The 19,922-nt window shown below is 37.7% G+C and overlaps 1 protein-coding gene across 1 annotated transcript in view; it reads left to right on the plus strand.

Annotated features, from left to right (window-relative positions):
- Positions 1-3,486: 3,486 nt before the first annotated feature.
- The window catches only part of mcu (mitochondrial calcium uniporter), a 65,597-nt gene continuing 49,161 nt past the window's right edge, over positions 3,487-19,922 (plus strand). Inside the window, exon 1 of the mRNA XM_005810986.3 lies at positions 3,487-3,652. Within this exon, the coding sequence (XP_005811043.1) occupies positions 3,536-3,652 (117 nt within the window). The 5' untranslated portion in view covers positions 3,487-3,535. The remainder of the gene's footprint in view (positions 3,653-19,922) is intronic.

Raw genomic sequence — 19,922 nt, forward strand, 5'->3', positions numbered from 1 at the left:
GTTACATGAGAAACATTTCTGTGTGGTGGCTCTCTACAACCACAGCACATTTTGTTCCAGTTAATCATATTTGGCTGTTGAAAACTGGTGTAACTTGATCCACAAACTTCTTTTGTGAAGAGATGAAAAACAAAACATGAGCTGCAAACAATTGCTGGGCCATATTTCTGTGTTGTCCAACAGCAGTACACCCTTCCTTATTAGGACTGTGTTTACAGAACCCATCAACTACTGCTGACAGAACCAAAATGGCACACCCATAGGGATTGCCTTTTTTGTTCTACTGTAGGCGTTGCCCTATCTCACTACTTCAGTCGTGCACAAACATGTTCACACACAAGCAGGAACATAAAGCCTCTTACACACCTTCTCAATTTTTTTCCCTCACACAATTTCTCAATCTTGTTGCAACTCTGACATGTCAGTACAGAAGGTTCGGAAATGCACATTTTACCACTTGTATGTTATTATCTTTAAGTTGTAGAAAAACTGAAGTAACAAAAAATTGATGTGTACAATGTTTGAAAAGTAAATTAATCTTACTATGACATGAACTCTAATAACGGTTAATTAATGTGCTAGGTTAAAGCAGTAAAGTTTTAAAGAACTCATGCCACTAAGTTGTAATCTTGGACTATTATACTTTGACCTGTTTAGATAAGGGTTAGATTTTAAAAAGAAATTGCAAAGGTGGAAATCATGTTTTATCTTTGGTATTTAATCCAGCTCAGATTTAATATCTAATTTAAGATTGTTTTGAAAACTACACACTCCATTTTTTATTTATCCAAATGCTGGGTGTATGGTGTTTGAGAAAAAGTTGGGTAGTTTTAGACAAACCGGTAGCTTGCTAGGTATTGGATTTTTACATTTTTTTATTTTCCAATTCAGTTGTTTATCTAAAACAGCTGTTTTTATCTGAGCATTTTCTATATAAAACATAAAGGATCATTTGAAGCAGCAAGTTTAATACACAGAATTGCTTTTGAACCCCTTTCTGTTTTTAATTTGCAGGTTTTCTCTGTTCAGATGTTCACTTTTTGGTAAGCTTAACATTAGCTTTCGGGCACTTTAGCCATTTATTTGGGTGTGAACATGTAATCCAGAACACAAACATGTTGTGTTAAATCAAAATAAGCCTGGATCCGTCCATATTTGACAACACAAACTGGTTTGTTCTCAACCAAACAATCTTTAGCGTAAATTTGATTATATTTATTGGTTTATTTAATTTTTAGAGCACAATACAAAATCAAACAATATCTTATGTCACGTTTTAAGACATAAAACATACATTAAAAGCTACACTTCCAAGAATTTCAACTTCATTTGTGGTGTACATTAAAAATGCATAGGTTGTTACAAATATAGTGTAAAACGTGTTTGTGTGCTTGGTAATATTTAGAAAACCACAGAGATTTTCACTTTATGAATCAATGCAGCTTTAAAGCTTTGAGCAGGTCATTGTCCGTGGCTGAAAATTAGCATTTAAATAGCGTCGCCCACATGGGTCTGATGTTTTGCACCGTAACAGGAAGAGAGGGGACGGGAATGAGTTCAGGAGAAATTACGTAGGGCTATGTTATTGCAACAAAATTACAATCAACATCACGGTAACCGAAAGCCTGTTAGCCTTCTCATTATATGTCTTACTTACTGTACATGTGTTATATTGTTTTAAGGAATAGTAATGATAAGTAGCCCTGTTATCACACAAATCTGTACCCTGAAGTTACACAACATGAGTTATTGCGGTATCAGGTTTTTCCTTTGACCAACACAGGTGTGGCACATGACAAATTTATGAAGATTAAGCAATACACATTCCTCAGAGGAGCGTTTCCTTGGCATTCATTGACCAAACATACCCATTACCTCTATCGTTATCAGCATTTGCAGAGGTTCAGGGATTCTGGACAGAAAAAATAACACCACACCTCTAGCTTGACTTGCTCTATTGATTGTCCAAAGAGGATCAGAAAGCCTGAAACATATTTAAAATAACACTGGATTTTGAAGTTTCTCTTTGAAAGTGGCAGATCTTAGATCTGATCCAGTTGTACTGTCTTTTGAGACATGGTGTAGTCACGAGTCACTGAAGGACAAGCTATTTTTACTTAGCTGAATGGGTGCTGTGGCTATTGAAGGCACACAGTCATTCATGTTTTTTAAATGTATTCTCCTTTTGCAAGGCAGATATTTAAAACAGGATTTTCTAAATTAAATTATACAAGAAGTGTTGAACTAATGTTTAAAGCTATTGGCCACAGCTCATTTTAAAACCATTCAACTTCACTTTAGACAATGCTTGTCATCTCTAGAATGCCCTGTCATAATTATTTGCTTTTGCTGTCTTGTTCTCAAATTGTATTATTTAAGATAAAGTCTGCCTTTCTGAGAAGTGTCCATCTACAAATGTCTTTCACACTGAACAAAAGGAATCAGAACAGAGTTCTATTGAGACAAGTAATTAAAAATGTTATTGTTACCCCTGTTATTTGCCTGTTTTTGATAAAATTCCTATTTCAAATGGTTTTTCTGATATCCTGTATAAAATGTTTGTTTTTATGTCCAGTAATGACATTTATTCAAGTCTATGTTGAAATTTGTTGAAAGTTGTTCTTCTGCTATCCTTTGTTTGTTGGACTCACCAGCTGTCACATAAATTATTTAACACAGACAAATTTTTTAAGCAGTTATCAAAGGGACGAATGTAGAAATAGAAAAAGGCAGGTCCAAGTATTGAGCCCTGCTGCACACCAGGCAGTCACATAAAAGTTTTGGTTCTACACATAGAAGATAAGCCACTGAAGAACAACACCAGAGGTTCCAACAATTTCCTTGCAACTTAAATCCATTAAGTAAAGATCAGAATAATATATAGAAATTAGTGGACCTAATTTATTTATTAAAAACTTAATAAGTCTCTGTGTGATCTTTTCCTCTAGATTGTAAGCAGTTGGACTAGTGAATGCAAACTGTAACAAACTGGTAATTTTAGGGTATTGTCCATTTATATTCACAATCAGAGAGTTATTTATTTTTTTGTAAAATGAACACTGTAGGAAAGTAAAAAAATAACACTGCCAGTGATGACTTTTTATTCTGTTGCAGAGTGCAATCTGTGTGATTTTTTACATTAATTTTATGTACTTTTTTAAAACTTTTCTGGTGACAATATTAACCGCCACAAAAATATAGATAGTACACTTCACGGTGCAAGATTTCAGTCAATGAGAGTGAATTACACATAAGGTACCTGTGTGAGTGTTTCTTTCTTTTTTTTTTGGACACGTGGAAATGAAGCCTTGCTCTCAGTGAGTACCCTGTGGAGTATTTTATCATTGGTTACTGGTGCAACACTGGGCATGTGTATGAAGAAATAGTCCAACCCCGTAACCCGCCTACCACCCTCCCTCTTCCCCTTGGTGAGTCTCGGTCCGCCCGCAGCAGTCTCCTTCCCGGTGAGGGTTTCTTTTTTTTTTTTTTTTTTTTTTTTTTTTTTTTTTTTTTTTTTTTTTTTACTACTACAGAGATGGCTGCGAAAGTGTGCAGATCGGTACTCCTGTTGTCCCGGAGCAGCGGAACGGCGGCCGGCAGCCTCCCCGTAGTTGTCTCTTCTTCACAACGGCACCAACAACACATAAGACCGGTAAGTCCCAGGACGACTGAGCTCTCCGAGCGGAGAGGGCTGTACGGAAGGGTAGGGTTGGGAGGAAGCACCGGGCGGGCTGGCTGGACCGGAGAGAAGGCTGGCTGGATGGCTGCTGGCTGGCGAGGGGGTTTGCTAAGGAAGTAGTGCTAACTAGCCTGAAGATTTTCCGCTGCTGCCTCGCGTCCTCATGGTTTGGCTCCTTTCGGAAAAAGGTGAGGCTGAAGATGAGTCAACACCCCTCTGTTGTGTGGTTTTACTAATCCTCAGCGGGACGTGGAGCTTTGACAGGAGGCATTGCAGTTTTTTTTGTTGGAGCACTTGCTGAAGCTCATCGACACCCCGCTGGCTCTGCCCCGTTCACTGAAACAATCTGCTTTTACACTGAATGCTTCACTTTATTGTCCTTCAACTTCACAACCAGAGCTTTTCACTATGGCTGCATGTGAGTTAAGATTTTGGGTCATTTCCTTGCATCTGCAGTGCGATGTGTGGCTGGAGTGATTACGCGTGGCCACATTTGACTGTCATATTTCCATGCTTTTGCAATAGATGTTTGACATTTCCATACTCTGTGTGTAGACGGTTGCTGGGTTGGCTTTATGGGGTTTTATCTGTGTGAACTGCAGCAGAAACTCAGAATAATGAATATCTGTTCACAGCCAAAGAGGAAAGCTACACATCTGTGCACGAGTGTGTGTCAGTGTGAGAGGTAGCATGGGGAGAAAGTTTGTGTGCACACACACACATGAACACCCAAGCCCGCACTTGGATGATGTCAGACTCTGCTGGATGCTTTCTCCCCTCCCTGGGTGTTTCCCCATTCAGCTGGGAGATCCTGGGTTTTCCTGCAACCTCATGCAGGTCTTGGACATGGCCTCTGTGTGTGTGTTTGTGTGTGTGTAGATGCAGCTTCACTGTGGCTCACAATAAAGAAGGAAAGCGATTGTGTTTGCAGAACTGTGGCTTGTTCCTCTCTTGGTGACCCCTTCTATTTAACTGAAACTAGGGAGGGTTTATTACCGCCTCCGCCTGAGGTTAAAGGTGAAACAGGGAAATCATTTGGAAGTAAAAGAATGAGGAAGTTGTAACGGTCCTTTTACATTCGCTTTTGTTTTTTTGACTTCCTTTGACATCATACTTTTCTCAGGTGTCAGAAAATTACAGATGCCATAATGCTAAAACACATCCTGTAAAAAGGACAAATGTACTTTGATCATAAATAAGATTATAACCACTGAAAAGTGACTTCCACGGCTCTTTTGCAGGGCAAATGTTCATTTTGCTTTAACCATGGATGCTATTTTAACACTTCCACTATAATCTTTTGTTAAACAGCCACAGTCTCTTCGGACACCGGTACCAAAGTACAAGTTTTAAAAAGATACTGTTTCAAAAGGACCAAAATGTTCTTTCACGCTGCTGTTAAAATTTAGATTTCTTTCAGTAAGATGCCAGAAGTTTTTGTGGCAGAAAGGAACACTGTAGCACTGCTGCACACTGTCCATCAGCTGGCTGGAGGAAGGGTATTAGACTATTTTCCTTGCATTTTTGGGAAAGACTAATTTAATTGCCTGAAAATATTTCCAGTTATCAAGGAAGACTGTGGCAGTCTAAAGGAAAATGTTACAGATAAAGCAACCCCAAACACAAACAGTCAATAGATGTTAGAGGTATTTTAGGCAGCTTTAAAAGTACCCAAACAGAAAATTTGCCTTAATAACAATTTAGTTTTAGTTTAGCCTATGTTACTTTATGAATACAAGAGGAAAACCCTATAAGGAGGAAGACGGAGGAAAATTTATAATTTGTTAGGGTTTACTTGAAAATTTGGCTAAATTTAGCTGGCTAAATGTAGATGCTTGCTTAGGTGCACACCAATATTATCTGACTGTCTAATTATTTTTAATTAAAATATTGTCTAATTTCAGTAGCAGCAGCAATAATTAGTTTTTCTCTTCAAAAAATAATACTCCTGGATCATGTTAGACATTTTTGCTTTAAACTTTTGTATAAATACCGTAATACTGTGAAACCTTGACATGTTTTTCTGAGCATTCTCATGAGATTCTCTCATCGCCTCATTCTGCATTTGGACCTCAGGGTATCTGGACCAGTGAGGAACTACCTCAGTTTTCCTATTTTCACTAGAAGCTCTGGGAATCCCCAAGATTTTATTAGCTGGTGATCTCACTCAGTACTAAGTAGGTTGTCAAAGTATTATGGATTTTTAGTCCAAGTCTGAGGAGGGGTATAATTTTATCCTTCTAGTGTCCTATTTAAACCTTCACTGACTCCATTGGGTTAGTCACTGCTCTTCGTGGCAGGCTTTTTAAAGTTTTCATTTCCTTTCACTCTCCTCACATTACTGTTTTGTTTCTCTGTCACAGAGAGGCTCTTTAGTCCACTGAAGTGTTGCTGTCGCAGCTTCTATAATGCAAGCCTGTCAATTTGTGACAGCCAAGTGTCTGTATTCACGTGGGACTTCCCAGCTGCAGAAACAAATTTTTGTTTCCATATCTCTATTTATAAAGCTGCAGAGGGATGTATATGCTGTTGTCCTGGAGCTCATAGTCTATGTTTGCAGGAATGGTTTTCTGAATGCTTCTGCTACCCTAATGTAGTCTCAGTCATGATGTCCTCGCTCCCCAGGGACGGAGAGCAGACAGACGGCTCCAGAGACTCATGGACTGGATTTCTATTAACTCAGCTGTCGTATAAACTCCTCCATTTTGACATTTGAGATTTGTGAAAGATTTATTTCCATTGCATAAGCTAATCAAAGCAGAATTATATTAAAAGTAACTCACAATCTGATGTCCAAATTGGAAGTTAAAGATTAAGTCGTTCCCTGTACTTATTTATTTCCTTTTAAGCCGACTTGCTCATCAAAGCTGAGCTCCCGGTGCCTTTAGCCGTCGGAGTCAAAGGGTCAGGGCTCACTTCTTGCTCTTAATCCAATCAGAGTAGGAGTAAACTAATTTATTCCCGCCGTGCTCACAGCCTCTGTGCTCGAGTTAGCAGGATTAGCCTGATAAGAGAGTGACAGGAAGCTTTGTGACTGTGCTGAAGGTGATAAGGTAGCAGAATGATTGATAAGCTAACCATCCACCCAGACAGTTTCATTAATGTACTTCACCCTTTGCACTCAGTGGTTTCTGACCCCATTTTCGACACCAGTTATGCACATGTAGGCCTGAATAGGGCAGTAGATGCAATATAAACACTTTAATGTGGCCTCGGTGGTGGAATGTCACACTTTGGGTCATTTTGGCTCAGGGAGATGATGGACAGCTGTGTGGCCTGCTTTGAAAACAGAGTGTGAAACTTTCTTCTCTTTGGAGAATAAAGAATCCATCTGTCCATCTGTCCTTTACCATCTAGTTTTAGTTTGTTCATTCGTTTGTCAGTCCTGTTTGGTAGGGATTTAATGTTTGTCTGTAGGACGTATATTTAAAACCTGACCTAATCAGAATTATCTTTCATAAATTCATAGAGAAGTTTTGTATTTATATTTCTACTGTATTTATTATTCATTCTTCTAAATATAGACTGAAATGTTATGGTAAAGTAACATAAAAATATGTACAAACTCTCTGTTTTTGACGATTACACAAACTTCTCATTTCACGTGTAGCCTCTCTGTCAGAGTAGTGTCCTGCTGATTTCTTTGGTCTGCTTGAGTAATATTTAGTGATGCTCAGAGAAAGTGTCTGTGTGCACGGAGAGAGTTTCTCTGAGTGGGTGAGAAAGCTGATCCAGATTATTTTCCTACAGAGTGATTAGGTAGTGTTTCAGTCAGAGGTTAGTAGTTACAAAGCGAGTCATTTGCTGAATGGATATTCCTTTCAAGTCTATAAACCATTCTGTGTCCTAGCTGCCGATCATTACATGCTAACTGTTTCCACATCAGGATAAAGCGTTTGCCTTGGTGGTTGAAACTTAACCTTTGAAAAGTGCAATTACGCTTAATAGGAGCAGATTGTGACAGTGGACGTTGTAAATGGAGCACAGAAATTTTGTTTGGGCAGTAGGGGAGGAATATGAGGGTGTCACTTACAAGTTTTACAAAGTAAGTGTACGTGGTTGTAATCAAACCTGTGTGGATCCTAACCAGAATCATTTCCTCTGTGACGCTGTGCCTGTGGCTCATGTGGTCTTTGTAAATATGAGGCGAATACTGTGAAGCACACAAAGAAGTAAATGTCAAATAAATATGTAAATGCAGCACATTTACTCTGGGTGCTTAACTTTTTTTGAGTCCTACAGTTTATATGTAACAAATATATCATCATTAATTACAATATTAATATTGTAACATGCTTTGGGTTCCCAAATCAGACACCGATCAACCAAAGGCAAGGAAGAAGAGAGGCAGATGAGAGAGAAAGAGGAAGGATGAAAAGTTTGAATCACTGCAATCAATATCATCATCATTAGAAGAATAAAATTTACCAATTATGCACAAGTTGCTTGATTTAATAAATCCTGCTGGCCTACGGACTGTTTTTTTTCGAAGATGGGATTTTAAATGAATAATAATAATTATTGTAATACCGATAGTTATACAATACATTGGCAGAACCATCAATACTGGCCTATGTTTGTAATTTTCTAACATGTTGGTATTGTTCCCATAAATAAAACTGACCTGATCTTAATAACTAATGTTATATTGAAAACTACTGCTTTTATCAAATATAATGCAGCACATTTATTTTCCCTTTTTATATATATGTTTTTTTTTTAAAAGGAAGCAGAACTGGTTAAAATCTGGTTTGACAGGTCAGAATTCAGAGAAACTGGGATGTCAGTATTGGCTCGGAAGAACCTGATCGGTGCATCTCTGCTGGTTTGTAGTTTATTAAAACATTTTGGATTATGAGATATTTTTAAACCAATCTCATGAAAAGGTCTTGAGTTAGTGGAAGTGTTTACTTCAGAGTGTGAAAATGGACCTAGCTTTTGCGTTTAAAATGTTATTCTTACAGTCCATAGTGCCTGGATGAGCATCTTATAAAATTTAAAAAAAGACGTTGCTTATCTTTGGGCGTTTCCCAGAAATTGAATGTTTTATTGCACCATCACAGAAATATTAAGTAAACTAACTTACAGCAAATTTCAATCAACTAATTAATCAATACAAGTGAAAATTCTAGATTTGTTTACCTGTAAATGTGCTATTGTTGTCTTTAAGCTCAGTTTTATGCAGGGTTTGCAGTCAACAACTGGCTGACAGTTAAATAGCAATGTTCTAAGCACAACACAACAGCAAACCTCTTATGTTAAGTAGTGCTGTAGTACGGAAATGACAACCTTACCTGAGACTGCAGTAGAAGCAGCTGGTCCTTCTACGCAGTCACAAACATCCTCGGCTTTCTCTGCTTAATAATCTGCGTTTTCCCTGTTAAACTGGAAGCATGTGACCAGATTTTAGTGCTCTGTTTCTGCCTCTTTATTTCATGTAACTTGACATCATTTTTGTGTTTCATTTTGTGTTTTAGATGCTCCTGATTAGGTGACAGTATTTGTTTTTGCATACGGGTGTGGAAATGTGAGCGGGATGCCTGGTTTAAGGTGTGACCATAGAGATAAAATGCTTGGCTTTGTTCACTAATTTGGTTTCAACGTTTATTCACAGACAGCAGAGAACTTCAGTTCTGCCTCTGAATTTAAAAAGTAATTGAGCCCTTCTGGGGTTTATGGGATACAGTCACTGGGCAAACATGTCAATATGGGTGAGTGCAAAATACAAAGAACATATCACCTTTACCTGTTAGATGTCTTTTGCAGGCATTTTACAGACTTTAATGAGAACATATTGATAAAGTTCTGAGGTATGTGATATATATATACAGTATATATCTTAAAATATTCATTAGTATTAGGTGAGCAAGATTACAAAAAGGTTCATCAAAGGCACAAGGTAAGTTTTATGGTGACAGCCAATGCTACTGGAGCCATTAACTTTGTGTTCTCTTTATTTTTCTATCCTATAGAAAGATTTCCTGGCTCAACGGCTTTGTGCTTAGCCTTGCTGCATTGCCAGTCAGAGCTCTTGCTTTTGTTAACTCTGTGTATGTTCTTCTATTTTCTTCCCCTGGCTTAGTACTTCTGTTATAGGTGTTTCTATACTAGGCTGATATGTTAGCAGAGCTATTGTTGTCGTTAACTTTGTGCATTAATTCTGCTTCATCGTGGAAAGTACTACCCGCCCATTGCCTTTGTTTTTTTTTTGTGTGTTTCTGCTACCTGTAGTCATTGCTACTTTTTACTAATTACCAGAAATAGATCTAATTCAACAGTTCTTTGTTTCTTTTTTTTTTTTTACATAAATTTGACATAAATGTACCGAATTACAAATTTATTTGATAACACTGTACCAGTACTGCACACTTAAAAACACCAGTACCTTAAGAAGCTTGGTCAAATGTGTAAAAACAACACAAAAGTGCAATATGGAACTTATTCACTTAAGTTCTATGCTTTGTGCTTAAAATACAACACATAGAATTAGACTGAATAGATCTGCCGTTATGGCAGATGATATACATTGTCACCAATACCCCAATTTGGAATGTCTTTTAATATTGGGACTCGTACAGTTATTAATATTGGATTGGTTTGTCTTTATATGTAGCCGATTCTGAATATAGATAAATTTTAGAATATTTTGGAATGAATTTGAATAATCTGAATTGAAATTTGAACCAAAATGGATTTTAGTTTGATATGAATTGTTTGTCTTGAAATTTAATTTGCTGATATCTCATTTCCTAAAGTATTTATCATATATTTTTAATTTATTACATTGTATATGCTTTAACATACTAAAGCTGAAGCTCCTGCATAAAAAGAGATGAATTTCATCCCTTTGTTGCTTCATTATCCCAGAAAACAAAGGAATTCTGGTCCAGTTCATTGGCGCCGAGAGGAAAAACTCTCCTCCTCCTGTCCTCTGCTAGATTTCCAAGCTTCTGCGTTCCCTGTTTCTCCCTGCTAAACCCTCAGCACATCACATTACAGCACCTGCTCAGCATGACACCCTTTCTTACGCTCACCAGCTGTTTGCCCTGTAGTCAAAGGAATTGTTTTAGGCTGAGGTGGTTCAGGTTACTGGACCGTATTTAGCGAGGGAGGCTACAGCACAATCCTTCAGATGCAAACTGGAATATGACGTTGCATTCTGCTGTTATCTAGTTAGAACGATGTTGTCGTGTTGTAATGAATGAGACTACAGTGATGGACAAAGTCCTCATTAGCACTCTGGAAGGAAATTTCACCCTTGAAGTGGTAAATGACTGGTGAACTTCTGCCTTTGGCAAACTAATTAGCTGCTTCCCATGTTTCTGTGTGGCCCAGCGTGTTTCCAGTCAAGTCTGAAAAGGACATTAAACTGGGCCAGTGTGCGTAAAGTGATGATGGATGGAAGCAGCACCTGGTTACCCTCCTTCTCTCCAGGCTGTTTGGAACCTCTGCTGGGAGGCCAGGTGACCCGGCGGCTCCAGCCTGAAGGTCATCGGCCGCCCGCTTTTTATGTCTTTTTGATCGGAGATTGGCGTCATTATTAGGGTAAATATTTAGAAAATATATCTCCAAATGAGCAGCTGACGTTGCTCAGAGAACAGGCAGCTGTTTTCTGAGCCTTCCCAATGGAGCAATAAATGATCACAACGTTGCTTCAGATGTTTTAAATGAATTATTAAAAATTATTTTATGCCTGTCTTAACTAAAATTAAAATTAGTATTTAGCAAATGCATAATTTAAGTGTAGAATTCACTTCTAAATATAGACTGAAATGTTATGTTATTCAATGCGAATTGAACCAATCAGGCATTATCTGTCAGATATTGATTGATTTCTGGTTTTCTTTGAGTTTTATTGGTAACACTCTTTAAAACATAACACTCATTTTAATGCCCTTATTTAGCAAAATATGTAAAAAAAACAACAACTTGAAATTATAAAAATTAAAGATTAGCCAATTAGGCTTTTCCTGGTTACTAACAAGTTCATAATTTTTAGGTTTGAGGTTTATCAGTGTCACTATTTAAAACCTAACAAATACCTTTATTTATACCTCTGTATGTATGTTTTTAAATATAATATTGTTTTGACTAAATGTATCTGCAAAACACTGCTTTACTATAATTATGCAAAACACACCAATCTGGCTTTTGTTTTGGTTATTTTGATTATCTTTTAGGTTTATTGGTACCACTATACTCTGTAATTGACTGATTAACCTGGACAATGAGTTAACTATAGACCAGTTCAATTGATAAGGGCAGTAGGAGTGACCATTAACTCTGATAAAATATAAATGTAACCCATACTTATTTGGCATTTTAATGACTTAATGACATGATTAATTAAACATTAAAAGCTTGTTTTTTCCATAGAAGTCTGCCACTATTGGAGTCCCATATTACAGGTGCTGGTTATTTTTAGTTGTCAAAATTTGGAGGTCATAGACCTTAAAAGGACAATGGCTACGGACTGTGCAATTTGTCACAATGAAATTTTTGTCCTGCAGAAAATCAGGGCTGCCTGAGCGTGCAGCTAATTAGCAGGACAGAGGTACGGTTGACCTCTGCTTCAGGAGGTATTGATCCCTTGTACCTTTGTTTTCCCAAGTTTATGTGAAATAATGAAAGCTCCAGTGAAGGATTGATGCTGGCCAGATATCGGGACACTGGCTCATGACTGTTTACCTTAAAATAAAAGAAGATGTAAGATGAAACCCCATCTCCTTAATTACGCCCCGTCACTATTATAAAATCTTACACTCATCACACTTTAAGTGAAACACATTGTGATTTAAATGTTGTTTTTAATATTTTGAACATTAAGATTAGGTAAAACTAGCAAAAAAGTCTGGCTTCTATCATTTTTTCCATGTAAATGTTCACTTTTTAAAAATTTGATGGCTCTTGTTTCTCAAGTACTTTAATCTACTTTATTCAGATTCAAATTAAATGTGATTTAATACTGATTATTATTGACTCTGCACCTTAAACTACACCTTAAATTACCCATAGGGTCTATTTGTTTAAGTCTATTTAATAAGGTGGATTAGAAAAAGCAGAATTGCCCTTCAGTTTCCCTCACTTCTTGCTGCAGCCAAAGGAGGCAGCTTTGATTTTCCCTACTGTTTATCGAAATTGGGAATATTTCTGGTCAGAAAACATGGATAGCCTTAAAATGATGATCCAATGCTGCCCCTCCCCCACATACTGCTAGGTAGCTTTCTGAAACAAGGCTGCATTGCTTTCCCCCTGTCTAAAAGATAGACATTAAACTGCTTGGAAATATTTTCATTAGTACACAGACACAGACCAAAGCCCTCACTCTGGCTATCCCAGCAGATAGCCTGACTATGATGAATGATTAATATATAAATGATTTAAGTTGCATAACTATTTTTTAAAAGTTTTATGTACTGTAGTTACAGCAGAAATAATAGCATCTTGTTTAAATAAAAGTGGTTGGACCATAAAGTGCATTTCTGTTTGAGATTTCATGGGTAAATACTGTTAAAACTCAAGGTTAAAGTTATTTAGAGGTCCTAATACTGAGCCATGCCTGGTATTGATATTTAATTCATTTGATCTAGAAATTGTATGTATATTATTAAATTATGATTATACTTAGAATTTTGATTATAAAGTCATAAAAAGGACAGAAATGTATAGTTTAATCCAAGCAATCTGATATAAAAGATTTATGTAAATATTATCTCTGCTGTTTCTCATATCAGTTGCTCTATTGAGCCATTTATCTAAGCTTCGACATCAATTATAACACTATATACTATATTTATTTTTGTCAATCTAAAATGACAGATGTCAAGTTTGAGGCAGAAAATTGTCACATCAGGGCTTCACAGTGAGAGGAGTATCACCACTTCAATAGAAGCAGCAGGAGAGATAAAACTGGCTCGGCCATCAACAGCGAGGAAGCTCTTAATTGGAACTGGAAACATCATGCATGAACGAGTCCTATTTTACTAATGGAGTAATTTGATGGAGATCGCTCAGAGGATGAGGGGAATTCTGATGGGAGGATTCCCTCGGCCTTATCTTCACCCCCTTTTATTAAACACAACCTAGCTGCCGTTTTTCTCACCATCAGCAGAAATAATGAAATGATCATTATTCGAACTTCAGGAGTACAGAGTTTTATTCAGAAAACAATTACCTGCTCTCAGCAGAGGCAGTGAAAAAAAAAACTACAATAAAGAAACATCAGAATAGGTGGAGAATGTATGCTACGATAGAGGCTTGTCTTTGAAGAAGTCTTAGAATGATAGATAATCCGTTGCTTTCCCTTCACTACACAATTTTGCCTCATTAGGTTACAGTTTAGCTAAAATGGACCACAGCGAGAAAACAATCAGTCCAATCTAATTGAAGCTAAAAGCTCAGGACATTCCAGGGTTAACCTCTTCACCTCTTGTTGGATTAGTAGCAAGAAAAGCCTAATCTTTTTTTTGTTTTTTTAAGTCTCACTACTTTCTTTGGTCATATCGCTAATTATTGATTCATTTTTTGTTTAGAATATCTGAAATGCTGACAAACTGGTGGTGTGACCGTTCCTGTTTTATACACAATTTTCACTCCACGCCATTGTTTTTTATTTTTATGCAGTTATGAAGCAGTGTGGTGAAACCTGAAAATGGTTCTTGCACAAGTTTCTCAAGTTGTTGGTAGGTAACCAAAAAGTGAGTGTGTTGCTAGGTAACAAAAGAGTTAGTGTGTTGCTAGGTAACCAAAGAGTGAGTGAGTTAGTTGATTCCACCATCCTTGCTTTTGCTGTGAGAAGTTGAGCAGCTGAAGCCTTTCCTCTGCCTACATCCCCCAGAGTGCTGTGCGGTTTTGGATCAGAGTTCAGTGAAATTATTGAAAAATCTACTAGTGTTGATAGAAATGTCTATCGCAACATATAGTATTAATGATTTATTGTCCAGCTCTACTGTGAGGGCACAGACTTATTTGAAAATCAGAGAAAAAGAGTACGGTATGTGCTTTGAGAAATGGCAAAAAAACTACAATGGCCTCAGAAAACCAAGATCGTGCCTCGTTCTCTCCTCCACTTTAGAATGATGATTCTTCAGAGGTTGACTAGGTGGTTTCCTCTGACAAATCCAGCTGATAACTGGATTGATGAACTGGATAACTGGACAACTATTGCGGAGAAGTCAATAGTTGAGGCGTTCCTGTTTCAAGGAACTCTGCGTGTGCTTCTGTGTTGCTCTTTGTAGTGAAACATGCTTCACTTGCCAAGGATATGAGGGTGTTTCATGGTTAAACAGGATAAAGAGAGTATTGTGGCAATATGGTTGTGTTGAGGCCTTTACTTGGAATGGGATTGTGTGTCACTAAGGAGTCTTCTCAGCAAGGCCCAGTGCCAAGCTGGCTGCAGATTGTCGTTACTTCTTCAGTGCTATTTCTACCCTGGGTGGTTGACATGGATAAGCTAAAGCCGTCGCATAAAAAAAAAAAATCACTTGAAGCCGTCAAGTTTGACATCTTTTGCCTTGGACAGCGAAACTCCTGATGGGAAGGGAAAGTCTGTTTGTGTAAACATATGCAAATTGTGTTTCTTAAAGTAATTTATCAGCTTTTGAACATAGTGGTACTCAAGGACAATGTATTATTATTATTATAGAAATCTGCTTTGTTGTGCTTTATTTTCTGCTGCACTTTTATGCATACATTAAAAGATAATTATTCTAAGTTCATCACTTTTCTTAGCTAGGGAACATTTTTACACTTTGAGCTGAACCTGGGTTAAAGTCTTCTCCATTTTATGAATACCTAATCTTTTCTTGGAGCTTCTTGGTGAAGTTATACTGACTCTTCTAAGCTCTTCGAAATTAGATGTTTCTCTTCCTTTCTGCATCTGGCTTCTCTCTTCCTGGGATTAGATGTCTATATTTTGTGAAAGATGCTCATGAATGCCTCATTAAACCACCAGAGGTCAAGGAGTGAGATTTTAAGTGAGACAGAACGGGCTCGGAGCACATCCACATAGTCAATGATCCCCATGAAGCAAGGCTCTGTGTTGGGCTTGATGCCTGCTGTATTTGCGCTGTAATTACCCAGATTGTAGCGGTGCCATGGTAGACACAGGCACTCACAAGGGGTATTCACCATGGAGAAGATAAACAAAAGGTGTACACCTCAGTCAAACAATGGACTAAATTCTGAAGTCCCTTTTGTATTATTTAGAAGTGATTAGTTGAACCTGAGAGACCTGACAAACATGACTTCTTTTTTGTGTGTTTGAATTTGGGTTGTAACCTCTGTCTCATAAATTTCAGGTGGGATTCTTGATGTTCTGTTATAAAGCTTGACTCTAATAGGAAAGGAAAACTGACTATTCGATTGCTAAATTATAATTGCGTCAGGAGTCTGAGCCTTGAGCCTGGTCAGTTTTAATTAACATACTATATCACCACAGGAAAGTCGATGCTTGGAAGCACATTGGAATAAACATGCTAGAAAACTAGGGTTGCATGCATGAAGGGGGATAAACACACTATTTGTAAATACATTAAGAAGATTAAAACTTGGGATGTCATGAATTTAGGGCTTTTAGGTTTTTATTTGAGCCTTTATTTTTGCAAGGCTGACATGACAGACAACAGTCAAAAGTTGCATTAGATTAAATTTATTGCCGATTTCCTGAAATTTACACAGGGTTAAAAATATAGATCGATATTCAAATCTATAAACCCACGATGTCAGGAAAATCTGTAATTGGAATACTCTTGCTGAAATCATTGATAATGATTACAATTAATCAGCATTTTCCATCCAACTGGCCTCATAATGTACTGACATGATATTGACTGATTTGATATTGTGCAGCTCTTACCCCTACTTACATTTGGTTAAGCATCTGTACTATGTTTTGTAGCAATTAGCATTATTCTGGCTGGATATTTGACCCAGTTTCTTGGCAGAAAGCTACACTTTTGTTAAGATAGTTGCACAGACCTTTCTTTTAGATGTCAAAAGAAGCGTAGTGTTGACCTGCAATATCCATTCTGAAACCAGTTTTTATGTATTTGTTAAAGGGTAAGTTGAAAATACTTAATTATTAAACCCTCCACTGAAACGACCCCACAATATGATGCTGCCATCACCTTGTTCTACAGTTGGTTCAGTGTTCTCAGGCTTGAAAGTCTCCTTTTGACTCTATCAAACTTCATTTCCTTACGACTAAAGTGATCTGTCTTTTATGTCCTCACATCATAAAAATCATGTCCTGAAGACTTTTTGTTCTTATTTATGGGCAACTGGAACTGTGAGTCGAGCTAAAAGGTATCCGCTCTTTCTCCCGTGTATAGATAAAATTGAACCTGTATATATTAGAGAAAATGTACAATAAATTGAATCTTGTGGACCCAGCCTCGGTCTTGAAGAGCACAATCTTTTCTCTGCTCAGCCAGTTTGAGTTAAATGCTTTTGTAAATATCTCAGTTTCTATGATGCATTGTTGTTGAAGCCCTGATGTGAAAAAGCAACTTTCTTTTATTGTTCTGCTCCTTCAATGGAAGGAAGAAAAAACACTTCAGTGTTCACTCACGGCAAGAATGGAGCTAATCAATACCAATAGTATACAGTGGCACTGCTAAAATGCTCTTATTTGAATAAAATGGCGGCATTCTGCTGTCTTATTAGGCGTCATTGTGAATTAGTGGGTTTTTTAATGAAAGCTGACACCCACTGTTGTTGTTCTCGGTCACTGAGTTACTGCCACACTGTTTGTAGTTGTAGCTGTTATTTATTGTGCAGGTGCTCTTCGGTTATGAGAAACTCAGCATTTAATGAAGGCCTGGCGTCAGCAGAACCGGGGAGGGCTTTTCCCTCGAGCTCTGACTTTTGTTTGCAGACACCAAATGTGTACAAAGCTTAAGCTTTGCTCGAGGTTGTGCTACTTCCATGCTAGCCTGATCATAATTAGATAACCAAGCTGTGAGGTCAAAGGGTAATGTCCAGTTATTACCTTTACTGACACTTTGTTACTTTTTATAGTACCTCGGAGAAGTATTCATACCCATTTAATGTGTTTGTGTTTTTGTTGTTGCAACCACAAATTTTATAGCTGTTATTTGAGGAGTTTCATGAGGAATTTATGTGACAGACCAGTACAAAGTTTTCATTTTATTTGACAAGTGTGCAGCAAATACTAAATACTTAAAAATTTATAGCCCAAGCAAATCTGCAACACCTCTCCGTAACTGATGATTGCATAATGACAGTGGGACATCCCTTTCACCCTGATGCCCCTAGCATTCAGTGCAACTCGTTATCTTCAGAAGTCACCTCACTGGTAAGTAAATTCTACATCTGTGTGTAATTTAGTCTCAACTGGGTTTAAAGGTTTTTCTTTGACTGCACTTATTATGTGTCTTTTAGGGTTTGCTTATTCCAGCTTTAGACATCTGTGGACCAAACTTTTTCCATATTCTTCTTTGATAAGCAGTTCAATCAGATTGTCTATAAAAATCATTTTTTTAGTCACAAATTCTCATTTGAAGTATGAACTTTGACCAAGTCATTCTATCACATGAATATGATCAAACCATTTCGTTGCAACTCTGACTGTATGTTTTGGGTTTCTGTACTGCTGGATGGTGAACCTCTATAAAAACTCAAGTCTTCTGCAGCCTTTAAACAGGTCTGCTTCCATTTTCCCATCAGCTCTGCTCAGCTTCCCTGAAGTCAGCCCACAGCATGATTCTACCACTATCATCTTTAACCTTTAGGGTGGTGCATTAAGGGTAAAGTGTTTTCTGGTGACTTCTGAAGGCAGGTGGTTGCAGTGACTTTTATATAAGTGTGTATGTATGCATACCACAGTTTTCAGATATTTATTCCTACAATTTGAAAATCATGTTTTATTCCACCATACAATTTGGGAGCATTCAGTCTTGATTTAGCACAGAAAATCACATTGAATTAGAGAGATCTGTTTCAGTTTGCAACAGGCACTTCTGAGGGTGTGAATGCTGTTTGCAGGTTGCTGTAACGTCAAGAGTTGAAAGGAAGACTGTGGTGAAAATCGGCTGAACTGGAAGTTGTCTGTGGTTTCCTCATTTTCATTCAATACGCGAAGCTTAAAAAGTAACAGAGCGGCGGCGCTGTCAGAGGAGGTCAGGGACGACATCGCTACCTGCTGTATGCACGCCTCGTTCTGCCTGTGCAGCCTCTGCTGATTCTTGCATCAGCCTGAAATTCGAAAACTAATGCACACACAGACTTCCTCCAAGCATGCTGCTTTACCGCTGTCAGAGTCAGCTGTTTGTGTGAAGCCTTTGAGAAGAGGGAACGATAGATGTTTCCACTCTCACTGTACTGTAAGTCATATTAGCTGGCTAGCCTCGTGGTCGGCTGCTCTATAAATAGGTTTGAGGAATAATTTTGGAAAATGCATTTCCATGGAGACAGTCTTGGGCGTTGTTATAAGCCTGCCATTGCGGAGGGTGGGATTCTGACTGTGGGTTAAGTATGTGCTTCCTGTTGTCATGGCATACCAAACAAGACAAAATCCAGCAAGCTTGTTTCTTAGGAGTTGATTGCAACAACAGCTGCAACATGCATCCCCATGTTCACTCAACAAACACGTGATAAGCCGATGTAGGTCTCTGCGTTTCAGTTTACATTGACCAGCCTTTTTGGATACCATACATTCATGCACAGATGGCTAAACAAATGCGCTGCTGTTCCAGTCTGCTCACAAATGCAAAGTATCTTGTTTGGAGAGGCGTGCAAACATGGATTTAAATCTGATTTTCATACGCAGTCTCTCTCTTCTCTCTGGCAACCTTTCTGTAATTTAATCGATAGCAGGTCATACTGGAACGTACTGCCTTTTTGTAAATGTGCACTGTGATTCTTTTAAGGTGTTTAACATGACCAACATGCTTGCAACATGTTAAATTACAGTGTTGGGGAAACCTTTTCCGTCAGTTGTTTTCTTGTTTGGGTAATAGAGCGTAACTCATCCCTGGAGCCCCGAACTGATTGTGTCACTGGAATAGAAATAAATAAATAGAAAACCTTTGAGTTTCCATCATGAATATGGAAAGCTGAGCTTAGGTGTGTGAAAAGCTTAACAATCAGTTGATGTTTTATTGCACAATCTCTTATTGAAAGGAAAAAAAAATCTAGTTGTAGAAATAAATATTAATACAATTAGTTGTTGTGCATCTGAAGATTTATATTTGGAAAATCTCTCTAGGGTCATTTGTTCCAT

The sequence above is a fragment of the Xiphophorus maculatus genome, chromosome 22 (assembly GCF_002775205.1).
Source record: "Xiphophorus maculatus strain JP 163 A chromosome 22, X_maculatus-5.0-male, whole genome shotgun sequence".
Classification (NCBI taxonomy): Eukaryota; Metazoa; Chordata; class Actinopteri; order Cyprinodontiformes; family Poeciliidae; genus Xiphophorus; species Xiphophorus maculatus.